This window comes from Gastrolobium bilobum, unplaced genomic scaffold, assembly GCF_033153095.1.
Source record: "Gastrolobium bilobum isolate Gb01-03AN ecotype WA unplaced genomic scaffold, APGP_CSIRO_Gbil_v1 utg2195, whole genome shotgun sequence".
NCBI classification, from domain to species: domain Eukaryota; kingdom Viridiplantae; phylum Streptophyta; class Magnoliopsida; order Fabales; family Fabaceae; genus Gastrolobium; species Gastrolobium bilobum.
In genome coordinates this window covers 1598572-1612193 of record NW_026895782.1, presented here as the reverse complement: position 1 = coordinate 1612193, position 13622 = coordinate 1598572, and the positions used below count along the sequence as shown (strand labels likewise).

The 13622-nt window shown below is 34.1% G+C and overlaps 1 protein-coding gene across 1 annotated transcript; it reads right to left on the bottom strand.

The window, feature by feature from the left end:
* Positions 1-5798: 5798 nt before the first annotated feature.
* On the bottom strand, positions 5799-13369 carry LOC133295891 (uncharacterized). Its single transcript, XM_061494783.1, has 16 exons — positions 12841-13369; positions 12675-12736; positions 12532-12599; positions 12030-12151; positions 11361-11466; positions 11182-11233; positions 9812-9929; positions 9706-9736; positions 9597-9620; positions 9324-9448; positions 8023-8104; positions 7770-7892; positions 7630-7683; positions 7267-7336; positions 6727-6760; positions 5799-6517 (listed from the first exon to the last, which is right to left on the bottom strand). The coding sequence occupies exons 1-16, from the start codon at positions 13034-13036 to the stop codon at positions 6162-6164; spliced, it is 1623 nt and encodes a 540-aa protein (XP_061350767.1). The 5' UTR covers positions 13037-13369; the 3' UTR covers positions 5799-6161.
* Positions 13370-13622: the final 253 nt, after the last annotated feature.

Here is a 13622-nt window from a genome sequence, read left to right as displayed (position 1 = left end):
ATTTAGTTTTCGTTTAAAATATAATTTCTATCTCTCATTTAGTTTCCATTTAAAAATTAATTTTCGTTTGAAATATATTTTCCATTTTATCGACACACAAAGTTTGGCCAACGAAAAAATTTGATGTATTCTATTTAATGGGTCAACCGAGTCAGCAAATTGGACTTATGATACGGGCTTGACTCATCAGATGAATGTTTTTATTTTTCATTAAATTTTCAATTTGCATATGATTTTCGTTTCTCATTAATTGATTTTTCATTTTCAATTAATTTTTGTTTGAAATATAATTTCCGTTCTATCGAAACACAAAGTTTGGTAAACGATTAGATTGAAGTTTCCTATTTAATGGGTCAGTCGAGCCAACAAATTGGGCTTATGATATGGGCTTGACTCATCAAATGGATATTTTTTATTTTTTCATTTAATTTTTGATTTGCATATAATTTTCATTTTTCATTTAGTTTTCGTTTCTCAATTAATTTTTGTTTGAAATATAATTTCTGTTTCTCACTTAGTTTCCATTTGAAAATTAATTTTTGTTTTAAATATAGTTTCTGTTTTATCAAAACTCAAAGTTTGACCAACGAACAAATTGATGTATCATATTTAATGTGTTAGTCGAGTCAAAAAATTGGGCTTGACTCATCAGATGAATGAATCTATTTTTCATTTAATTTTCTATTTGCATATAAGGAGTCAACTGAGTCAGCAAATTGGACTTATGATATGGGCTTGACTCGTCAGATGGATGTTTCTATTTTCATTTAATTTTGATTTTCATATAATTTTCGTTTCTGATTAATTTATTTTTTGTTTGAAATATAATTTTCGTTTGAAAATTTGTGTTAAATATAGTTTCCGTTCTATCGAAACACAAAGTTTGTCCATTGATCAGATTAATATTTCTTATTTAATAGGTCAGGCGAGCGAGCAAATTGGGCTTATGATATGGGCTTGACTCTTCAGATGGATATTTTTATTTTTCATTTAATCTTTGATTTGCTTATAATTTCTATTTTTCATTTAGTTTTCGTTTCTCAATTAATTTTCGTTTGAAATATAATTTCTGTTTCTCACTTAGTTTCCATTTGAAAATTAATTTTCGTTTTATCGAAACACAAAGTTTGGCAACAAACAATTGATGTATTCTATTTAATGAGGCAACCGAGTCAGCAAATTGGACTTATGATACGGGCTTGACTCATCAGATGAATGTTTCTATTTTTCATTTAATTTTCAATTTGCATATAATTTTTGTTTCTCATTAATTGATTTTTCGTTTTCAATTATTAATTTGTTTGAAATATAATTTTCGTTTGAAAAACGATCAGATTGATGTTTCCTACTTAATGGGTCAGTCGAGCCAGCAAATTGGGCTTATGATATGAGCTTGACTCATGAGATGGATATTTTTATTTTTCTTTTAATTTTTGATTTGCATATAATTTCCGTTTTTCATTTAGCTTTCATTTCTCAATTAATTTTCGTTTGAAATTAATTTTTTTTCTCACTTAATTTCCATTTGAAAATTAATTTCGGTTTGAAATATAGTTTCCGTCTTATTGAAACACAAAGTTTGACCAACGAACAAATTGATGTATCCTAATTAATGAGTTAGTCGAGTTAGAAAATTGGGCTTATAATATGGGCTTGACTCATCAAATGGATATTTATATTTGTCATTTAATTTTTGATTTGCATATAATTTTGATTTCTTGTGGATGTATCCTTTTCAGCAAATTGGGCTTTATGATATTATTTTGTCTCGCTAATAAAAATGTTTCAATATTGTTTCTCGTCAATCAAGGAAGGAATCATGTAAGATTTCCCATTTTGTCTCTCTTGATTAGTTGGCAATGAGCATTCGAACCATTTTAACGCTCATTCTTCCTAGTTCCCACTCTATATAAGATCGATCAACTTCAATCACCAACCATCAACACAAAACAATGGCTTTTTCTAAGGGGTGCGTCACCCTATTTCTAATCTTACTCTCGTTGTGTTTCATATGCACATCAACTCTTGCTAGGCCATACAATATGTTTGACATACCAAATGACTTGCCTAGAACCACCGACGAGCCGTGGCCTAACACATCAACGCTTTCTAAGTCACGTACTGAGGCTGTGGTTGACATACGAAGTGACTTGCCCAACACCGACGACGAGGATTTGATTATTGCTTGCAATTGCGAGTATGAGAATTTGGTTAATGTGAAATTGGGACAACACTACAATCGAACTGTGAGGGTGGATCAAGATTTGCAATGCTATGCTGAGTGGTCGCGATGGTTCACTAATTGGAACGCGTATGACTCCAAGAAAGACGAAGGCCATGACACCATTTATTGGTCGGTGCAAGAGGACGGTTTCTATCACAGCTGGGACGGTTCCAAGTGGGAGTATTTGAATAAATGGCAAACTGAATGACTAAAATCATCCATTGGAAACTAGTTTCTTCAATAAAGTCGTAGATCAATCATAAGGTTTCTCTCATTTCATATGTAACCAATTTTCCTCAAATTTAAGATTTGCTTTATGGAAACCAAATGCTAATAGGCAACTTAATCGGAGTGTTTCTTTTATGAGTTTGTTTACCATTGTTTCAATACATAGCTACCGGGAGGTGATTCCGAAAGATTAATGATTTTGAAGGATAATTGATAAACGTAGATAGGAGTAGATGGTTTTTTTAACGTCAAATGTTCAACTGCCTTTTACTCTGGGATACGTTTAGGAGCTAATTATGTCTTAATAATGCTCCACAAACTTTTATATCCCTCAAGTTTATCTCATATGATATTATGTTATATGGATATGATTTTGTTACGATTTTATTTATGTTATTTTATTATTTTTTGAATTATTGAGTTATTTAAGTAGTGGATAGTTATATTTTTGTGTATTTAATGAGGGCATAAAGCCCAAGAACAAATTACATAATAAGAACTATATCATTGTCAGTTCTAGAAATGAAAATTCTGATACCCGCAGGAGCATTATTTAAAATACATAAACCTAACATATTACTGAGACTATCTTTTGCCAACCAATAAGCACATCGGTTATTTACTCTATTGAGATGATTACATGTAATTTTTCAATCCAATGACATAAGTTCTTTGATCCGTCTTCTTGTTTGAGATTCATGAACATCAGTCGTAGATTGATGAAGAACATAAAGAGCCATAATGGAATCTCCTTTAACTATTAAACGTCGAAAGCCTAGGAGCCATGCTATCTCCAATCCTTTTAAAATACATTGTAATTCAGCTTCCAGAGAATTACAATAAACAAAAGTGTAAGTATATCCTCCTTTCCAAGTACTCGAATGGTCTCGAAATAAACCTCCACAAGCTGCACGTTGTGTGGCACCATCAAAATTAAGTTTTATCCATCCATGTGAAGACGCTACCCATGCAGTGTGGAATAAAAATTATCAGATTATAAAAGTTATCCCAAAAGACACTTGTTAAGAGGTCAGGCTTCACATGGATGTTATTAGTGGAGTTTATTTGATGTTAGTGGGTAGTTATTTTTATGATTGACTCATATTATCTATTTAAACCTTGAAATATTGGAATAAAAATTAGAGTAAATATCATTTTTAGTCCTCAGCAAATTTTACGATGCCCGTTTTAGTTCCTAGCAAATAAAAAGGCCCATCGTGGTCCCTAAGAAATTCAAAATGGACCCATTTAGTTGAAATCGTGATCCCTCACAAATTCAAAAAAGACTCATATTAGTCCCTAAAAGGACTAAAATGGGTCTATTTTAAATTTTTTAGGGACCACAGTGGACCTTTTTATTTGCTAGGGATTAAAAGGGGTATCTTGAAATTTGCTGAGGACCAAAAAGGGTATTTACTCTAAAAATTATCATATCAGATTATAAAAGTTATCCCAAAAGGCACTTGTTCAAGAGGTCAGGCTTCTCAGTAAAGCCATTTAAGGTCAGACTTCATCAGTAAAGCCAGATTCTCATTTTTATTTATTTTATTCGTAACAATTGGTATAATAACTCAGGCATGGACAAATGCAACCAGAAATTGGAAGACGCAGTTCAATCTTTGTCGGAGCAATTCAAGGAGACGTTCACCCAATTTTTTAACCGGTTGGACGTCTTGGTGGCTAACAGGCCCAACACCCTCTCATCTGCAATTGGGCTGGCAAAACTATATGAGGCCCGCAATCAGAAGATCATATTTCCTGCTCAGAATGTGCGACAGACCATAACAACTAGTAAAAGGGTTCATCTTTATCCACTCCCACCAACGGTGTTGCATCTTCCGACAATGGCGCCTCCTCCACCGGTTCGACTCTTGTTCGATGTTTGACCTTCGAAGAGATGTCTAAGCGGTGACAAAAAGGGTTGTCTCACTATAATGACGCATTCACTCCAAGCTATCGCTGCAAACAATTGTTCACCATCCAAGCAGTGACAAAAGAGAGCTACAGCGAAGCGATGATGGACGAAAGTGAAGGAGAAGCGGATATTGAAGATGATTCAATTACTTGATATTTAACTTACTCTTGAGGACAAGAATAATTTTAGGGGGAGGGATTATGTTATTTTATTATTTTCTAAATTATTGGGTTATTTCAGTAATGGATAGTTATTTTTCTTGTTATGTTATTGGTGGAGCTTATGTTATGTTAGTGGGTAGTTAAGTAAAATCATTTGAGGTCAAGCTTCTTCAGAAAAGTCAAATTTCCATTTATATTTATTTTGTTTATAACAAATTCTTATTGATTTTGTACTTTATTGTCTAATAAATGCATATTATTATAAGTTATGTTTTGGTAGACACTGCTCCACTAATTAACATTGTCTTATTTGTTTCCTGAAAACAAAAAAAGTAATTGGGTTTGATATTTATTCTTCTGAAGAACATAAGTTATATCATTTTAAAAAAGAAATAGACACAAAGAATGAAAATTATGAAAAGAGTGAGAGATTTTTTTTAATTTAAATTTTAAATAAAAAATATTATTTTTCTTTAAATGATATAACTTAATATTATTTAAAATAATAAATTCTTTCCCCAAATTTTATTAGCAATTTTTTCAAATTATAGCGCTCTTAATTTTTTGATTAATTCTTTTACATGCACCACTTAACCTCTTAAAAAAGGGAAGAACTCGTCGATTATTGCTTTGCGCTTTTGCCATCACATCAGTAAAAAAATGAATGTAATCCAAATATTACATAACTTATCTAACAGCGGACTACGTTTTTTCACAAAAGTATGTTTTTCTTTTCCAAATTAACCATAAAAATCAACATATTTATACCTTTTGATCATCACTTTTCAAGCAACTTATAATTATCTGAGCTCTGCTAAGGAACCAGACCCACATTCTCTCCCGTCTCCAATTGTCCCCCTCTAGCAACTGGGATGAGGGAGTCCAAGCTCCCCAACATTTTTCTAATTACTTACATCGCACTTCATAATTAAACAATTAAAAGTAAAGTATCTTTTGAGTTCCCAACAAATGTAAATATTACGGAACTCAATTTAATTTCATAATTTTTTTTTTTTGATTTGTGACCCCTCTAAAATTCAAAATAAACTCATGTTAGTCCTTTTGAGGGACTAATATGGATCTTCTATCAATTTTAAAAAGATCACGATTTCGACTAACCTAGTCTTTTGAATATCAGAGAGATCACAAGTCGATTTTTTTTTTCTAAGAAATTAAAATAGGTCCCATAATTTTTATTGAAGACCAAAAAGGTACTTTACTCAACAATTAAAGAAATAAAAATATAAATTAGAGGCAAATGATATGACTATAAATAAGAATATAATACAGCATAAATGGATTAAAACAACTTAAACAGCCTCAAGTTTCATCGACAAACATCTCCAAGTCACCAGACCAGCAGATTAAGGTCTAATAGAAAACCAAAGGCTGATGGAAACCGAAGCAACAAAAGGTATTCCCCTTCACAAAAAATTTAAAACAAGAGGGCACTTTTTGCCTCTGCATCCCAAAACGGTCTGCAAATTTAACATGTTTTCCGAAAATTTGCATTAAATAGTTAGCAGGACCAGATTTTAATAACACTGAAATACTAGGTACAACCACCGGCCAATGAATTACATGCTACAATTCTCTATGTATAGAGAACAAAATTTCCAACAAAAAAACCAAGTTATGACTTACGAGGTCTTCCTCTCTTGCCGGTTTTCACCGGAGGGGATTTAGAATTGCTGTCATTTGCTGTTGTGCGACCACGCCCTCGGCTGGAACCTTTTCCCTCCCCACCTGACTTTTTGGATGCCTTACCTCGGCCTTTACCAGAACTATTTCCACCACGTGCCCTTTTTACTTCAGCCTCACCATTAACTTCATCCTCACTGTTGTCACTTTCTTCAGCATCCTCTTCCTCTTCCTCTTCTGAGTCAGATGAATCTTTTGCTTTTTTCCTCTTCTTAGAATTGTCAGCTCCTTTTGCACCCTTTTTTGCAGCCTGCTTGGGCACTGACGTTTTGTTTACGGGCTCATTACCTGCAGCAAGAGCACATTGAAATCAGTAGCAGTTTGTTAAAGCCTTCTAAACAGCCAACCAAAGATAGATCAGGAAAATTCTTCAGCCAGCAAATGTTACATTCTACTGCATCTGAGACCACAAAGCTTTTATTACCAGATGAGTTTCGGATGGACTGTATGTACAGTGTACCCCTAAAACTAATTCTGAATTATAATAAGCAGCATACCTTCACCAAAAGCTTTGCCGTCATATATATCAAGCTGCAGAAAAAAGATAAGTTAGGCATTGTACACTTGATATCATAAAATACAATGCAAAACTTGAGCTTAACTACATGAGACAAGCAATGTAGAGTACATATGATACATAAAAATAGAATGAGTGGTGAAAAAAGATAACAACTATAAATAGAATGCAAAAAATAACTAATCAAATATTTAACTACATACTACATAGAACAACCAATGTACACAACTTGATAACATTCATAGCTTCTCTAATCTATTCAGAAAGTTCAAGAGATAGATATAGGAATTGAAGAGAGGAAGAACAACCAAAACTCCTATTAAAAAAGAATCTACTGGTTTCTGTCACAATCAACACATAAGTAGCTTATGGCACCACTCATTGTAATCTCAGTTTTCGGAAATTAGCAGCTTCATTATATAGCCTAAAACATTATAACAGACATTGTTTAACTGAGAACTCAGGACAGTAGTCATGAACTAATGAACTTATAAGATAGTAGGCAAGATTTAAGACCTACCTGGTCAAGTCGATCAGCAACATTTGTTCTATCAACTATAACCATGGAATGACCCATACCACAGGCAACACTGTTTGAAAATAAGAAAAAACATTTAGACCATTTCTCATTTCTCATTTTGCTTTTTCATTTAGATAAGAGTCGTATTTTATTAAAAATGGTATGACATCATTTATAGGCAACTTTTGTTTTATTATTAAATTTCTTGCATCAAATTTTATCTTCTTAGTGATATCAGCCTATTGGCTACAAAAAACAAATTGAGACTGAAGAAAACCACTTCCAAAGAAAAATAGAGCATGCAACGTCCAAAAAAGAGGCGAGAAAGATAAAAAGGAGTGTGAACCATTGCTTACAACCTACCTCATCACATGCATACCCTCAAGTATATCCACCTTTTTGGGTACAGCTGAAGACCTAAAGGGAAAGTACAAACAGGATTAGAAAATAAGAAAAACAAGAAAAAATAATGAGATTTCCAAAAAAAATTTGCATAGACATACTTCTGTCCAGTAGGTCCATATCCCAGCTCTCCATGCTGAGCATGGCCCCAACTTATGCACGAGGAATCAGCCCCGACAAAATGGTGCATGTGGCCTGAATCCATGCATCGTATATTCCAACCACTATTTACCAAAGTAAATAGTGAATACTTTGATCAAAATCAAGAAGTAAAAAAAGAGGGGGGAAAACAAATCATCCAGAATAAATTTATATACCAAGAAATATTATTCAAACCATGGAATAAAGCACAACCTTAAATCCATTAGCGGCTTAGGATACATCCAGTCATCACCAGTATTCTTTATTTTGCCCCACATATACAACTGCCCTCCACCTTAAATGAAAAATAAACTTACACTCAAACCAAAAGCCATTCTGTAGAGAGTAACAAACCAAATAATAATATTTTAAATAGGAATCGTTCTGCTCACAGACAAATTACAGTATCTTAGCTCAGAGATTCTGATAAAGGTATTGTATTGGACAGTAAGGGTTTGAAAAACAGGTGCAGAAAACATTTTATCCTTCATCAGTATAATCAGTACTCAGTAGCATAAATTGATTTAGCCATTGGCAGATTTATAACATGAGACTTAGTGATTTCCTTCCGTAGAGGAATAAATTACTAACTGCAGATCCAGATATATAAGACAATGGAGGGACGTTTGGCAACAGGCCCCAAAATCTAGAGCTTGGACTTGTTTAAACCCACAAATCATGAACAACAAAATATGAAAATAATTATCAACTTCAGAAAAAAACTGCATTTTCATCTGTACCCCTTGAAATATTTTTCCCTTCTTTCATTTATTTACTGCATGAAATTGGGAACATAAGTTGTATAATGAAGAATGCAATACAACCATAACTATACATAAAATGGACAAGCAATGTGAATTTTGCAATTCTACTTTCACAAACCATCTAACTGTACTCAAACTACAAACAAATCTTTGAGTTTGATATTGAGAGCATCAAATTCCTCAAGAGGATGGGTTGGACACTCACATAACAAACCATCATGCTTCAATATCATCAGCTCATAAGATGTGCACTACCAGAAAGTAAACAAGTAACAGAGATAACATCCACGAAAGAGGTTAAATATATCCGTGAATACTTTGTTTTACTAAAACTGGGCCAGGGAATATGAGTGTTGGTGTGAGGCATACCTGCAGTACATGCAGAATTCAAAGAACCAGCTGAAATAATTGCATCAGGAGGCAAAACATTTCTATTCTGGACATAACTATACATAAAATGGACAAGCAATGTGAATTTTGCAATTCTACTTTCACAAACCATCTAACTGTACTCAAACTACAAACAAATCTTTGAGTTTGATATTGAGAGCATCAAATTCCTCAAGAGGACGGGTTGGACACTCACATAACAAACCATCATGCTTCAATATCACTAGCTCATAAGATGTGCACTACCAGAAAGTAAACAAGTAACAGAGATAACATCCATGAAAGTGGTTAATTATATCCGTGAATACTTTGTTTTACTAAAACTGGGCCAGGGAATATGAGTGTTGGTGTGAGGCATACCTGCAGTACATGCAGAATTCACAGAACCAGCTGAAATAATTGCATCAGGAGGCAAAACATTTCTATTCTGGAAAACATCAACACGACGTGGGGCCCACTCGTCCTTCTGCTCCCTATGTCCCAGCCTACAGAATTCATAAATTTAAAACTTGAACAGAAAACGAGTAGGGACCAAATACGAAAAACCAACGTTGAATAAGAATTATCTCATATTTGCAGTTTCTTGGGAGTTCACAAAACATAGACAGCCCAATCTGAAAATTAAGCACCAACCTTCCATAACCACCAAAACCCCACCTGTACACAGGATAATCAACACTTAGAACTTATTTTCCACACATGGAAGTAAGAAATTGAACTAGGACAATAAAGGATTACTGACGTGTAAACGAAGCCATTCTTATCCACCGCCACTGAATATCCAAAACAAAAACAATAAGTAATAAACAAGGTCAGATAACAGAGATCAAGCATAGAATAACAACCACCTGTGTGATTTGTTCCACATGCCACTTTGACAATTGTTTCCCCAGCAAAAGTAGCAATTGCTCGAGGTTTTGGCTGGGCTTCATAAACCAACTTCACAGAGCTGTCTTTGGAATTATACTGCAAACAATGCAACATTATGTAAAGCTTTCTGTTCTTTGCTGCACCGTGCATACAAATGTATGTTAGCATAAGCAGAATGACGAGGGAATGAAAATAAAGTAGAAGGTTTTAACTTTCAAGTAGATAGACTAAACAGAAGTTAAAAAATAAAAGCATACGCAAACCAAGGTCAATTTTGGAGAATTACAACTTTATATTATATCATAACCCATAAATTGTCAGTATTAAAATTAACTCACTCTTGAGGAAAAATAATGACCAAATATTACTTGGATTGTTAAATGATGCTCATAATCTATGTTCACATGGAGGTGCATGAAATTCAATGAGATAAGGGCTAACCCCACAAGACTCCCTGACTTCCGAGGGTAGGGGTGAGGGTTGATGGTTACACATTCTTACTCAAATATGGTAAGCATAGAATAAGTGGGACATGATTTCCAAGACAAATAAAACTGGCAAAAGTCTAATACAGAACCTGATTAATTATTTTGCATTTACTAATTAGTTTCAATCTTCCTTGTCCATCATTCTGTAATCCTCTTCCATGTTTCTTAATCCGCAAATATTAAGAGTATTAAGCATGCCTATAATTATTTGTAATCTATTGCAAATAAACAAATATTAAATGACATGGGGAAACAATAGGGTAACAAAACAGAATTTCCTTAGTGGTAAGGGACAAAACTATAGGGGAAACCACGTCATTAACAAGGGTGAAAGCAACTATAAAAGACTATTTACTAAGACTAAGCAATCAAGGCCTTAAAATTCAGAAAATCCAGACAACCAATAGCATGTATAGATATCCAGTCTGCTGTGCGTTCGCATACTGAATCCAATAATATTATCTGAAAACTTTCAAGTTTCTCCCTAAAAGACTATTGGCATAATAATTTGAAGGAAAACTAACATATGTTATGAATTGATGCAATGATGCCAGAGGAAAGATGTGTACTACAAACTATGTCAAAACATAAGCCTTCCACAGCAATAAGGAAACCGAGTCAAAATTAATCAGCGTAATCAATAGATGATGATGTTAGACCCCGACAACCATTATAAGCTCAATGGTAACAAATGGCCCCAAGCACACGCCATCTGATCAACTGGCTTCTAAATCTGAATACAATAGATCATACACAACCACTTGAATACAGTTCCCTGCGTCCCATGGGTTTAAAATAAAATAAGGACACTCACACATCTCAGAACGACAAAGACTACAAAACATCTTCCTCAAGCATACCTCGTTATCTGTTCCATGCCCAAGCTGCCCATACTGTGGAAGCCCTGCAGTCCTGGGAATCAGAACAAAAGAAAGAATTGTAACTCAGCAACCACTGTGTCCCAAGCAAGAAAAGAGTACTCATGTGTGCAAACTGAGAATCAAGAAAACTTAATGCAATCTTCATCCAGAACCCATACAGTATAGAAGCTCCTTCAGTGGAAGATAACCACACAGTAAAGTCACCACCACAAGTAGTATATATTACTTCAGACACAAGACAGCGAACTGGGGATGACTCAATTTCTGCACAAAGACAAAGCAAGGAAGTAAATCAGCAATGAACCACCTTCATCTCCTCCCTCACTTTTAAATTGGTTATTTACCTTTTTACTTTCAAGCACTTTGAAATTTGCACTTGCAATGCACAACTGCTTCCCAATTGCTAACATGGATATGTATTTGAAAAATATGATGATTTCTATGAAAAATAAATAAATGATTTTCATTTATTGCCATAAGTAATATTTTTTTCATACGTTTAAAAAAATAAAATATGAATAATATAAAAAAAAAAAAAAAAATTGAAGGGCAAAATTGGAACAATAAATTTATAATTCTTACCATTCTATTCAGTTCCATTAGAATTTTTAAAAGAAGGGAATTAAAAGTTGACTCCATTCCATGTCATTCCATTATATACCATTCATTCCACTCAGCATAAAATACCCAAACAAAGCCTAATAAAAGCATGGATCTCACTAAAATAATCCAAACAAAGCCTAACATACAAGCAAATATAGCTGTCATAAAAAATGCATTGGCATAAATTGTAGAATTTAATAGAATACTCTAAAAAACAAACACACCATTTCTCACAGAACCCGAGCCTAGCTGTCCATGTTTGTTCCATCCAAATGCTAGAGAATTTCCATCCTCTGTAACAACCACCGTATGGTTCCTCCCTGATCCAGCTTTGACAACTTTGTATCTTCAACTCAAATATCAATGAAATTTAGCATAAGAAGGAACAATGACAGATGAAACTAAAAGTAGATACAAAATGAACCTTTGAATTGAAAAAGGGTAAGAGCAAGACAAACACCAAACTCATCATTTGATATAAAATGAGAGAGAGAGAACTTTTGCAGAGCATTCCCTAACAGCTAGCTAGGTTTACATGTAAATACCTCTTCCCAACTATTTTACAAAGCCATAAAAAACACCAGAAGAAAAGACATGTATATATATATTTTTTTGCTTGCTTATACACACAGAAATACTAAATAAGGAAGCATTATATTTATAGCAAAAAAAATGAAAGAAGACAGAGAAACAACCGCATCCGCAGCAACAAAAACAATAACTCACTTGGAAAGTTCGGACACCACGGTTGGCCTATCACGCTGAATGGTATCTCCATGACCCAGTTGCCCCTTCTGCACAACAAATCTCACAAATTAGAGACACAGCATAAATAATTTAAAATATATATTTAAACTTTATAGTCATGCCTCATTACGGCCCCATGTATAGCAACGCCCTTCAACGTCCAATGCCACGCAATGACATGAACCTGCATTCACAATAGAACCAAAAAATTAAAAAAAAAAAAAAAAAAAAAAAAAGTGAATATAACACAGATAAATGAGTTTAAAAAAAAAATGAGGAGAAACTTACCACAACCAGAGGCAACGTAGCGAATATCAATCCCGACGAGAGGACGGAGGCGTGAGGGAGAGATTAAGTTACCATCGACGGAGCCTTTGCGACGACCAACGATATCCCAACACGTGGCACCGCAGAACAAGAGCTCTCCACCTTTGAGCATTTCATTCTCTTCCTCAACCTTCTTCTCCGCGTCGGATGCAGACATTTCCCGTTCACTCCGGCGAGAGCAACGGTCAAAAGTTTTTTTTTTTTTTTCGGAAACCGGAGAAAAATATATATATATGTGAAGAAAAAGGCAGATCTAACGGCTAGTATTAAAATCTCAGAAATCTAAGTGGCGGGAAATGGCGGGAAAAAGGTAAAGATGCAGAAGAGAGGCGAATCGGGTTTGCGCAGTGACAGTAGAGGGTGAAGAAAAGGGAAATGCGAGATGAAACCCTAATTCAATTTTAACAAAGTGCTCAAATAAAAAAAGGGATAATAAAGAGAAAGATTGTCCTTGGGTTTTCGAGAGTAGCAACAACCTCAACTTTTGATTATTTGACTTAAATAAATGAATAGAAACAAATTGTGGATAAAAAATAATTAAAACAAGGAAACAAATGATTATTATTATGTGACAATTTTGGATTTTGGCTCCACTCTGTCGTTGTCCTTAGATTTTCTGTTTCTTTTCCTAATTCGTTTATCAAAAGGCTTCGACGTGTTGGAACTTGTCCCTCTCTTTTTAGTCTTTTATTATTCTTTAAGCTCTCGTTGCAGGTATCGTAAATGTTACTCAGTTAAATAAT

Bases quoted from the DNA above. Each gene is read 5' to 3' on its own strand.
- LOC133295891 (XM_061494783.1), bottom strand. From the start codon at position 13,036: ATGTCTGCATCCGACGCGGAGAAGAAGGTTGAGGAAGAGAATGAAATG. The intron at 12,600-12,674 runs GCATGACTATAA...TTTGTTGTGCAG, and splicing joins ATACATGGGGCCGTAATGAG to AAGGGGCAACTGGGTCATGG. The intron at 6,518-6,726 runs GTATGCTGCTTA...CTCTTGCTGCAG, and splicing joins CGGCAAAGCTTTTGGTGAAG to GTAATGAGCCCGTAAACAAA.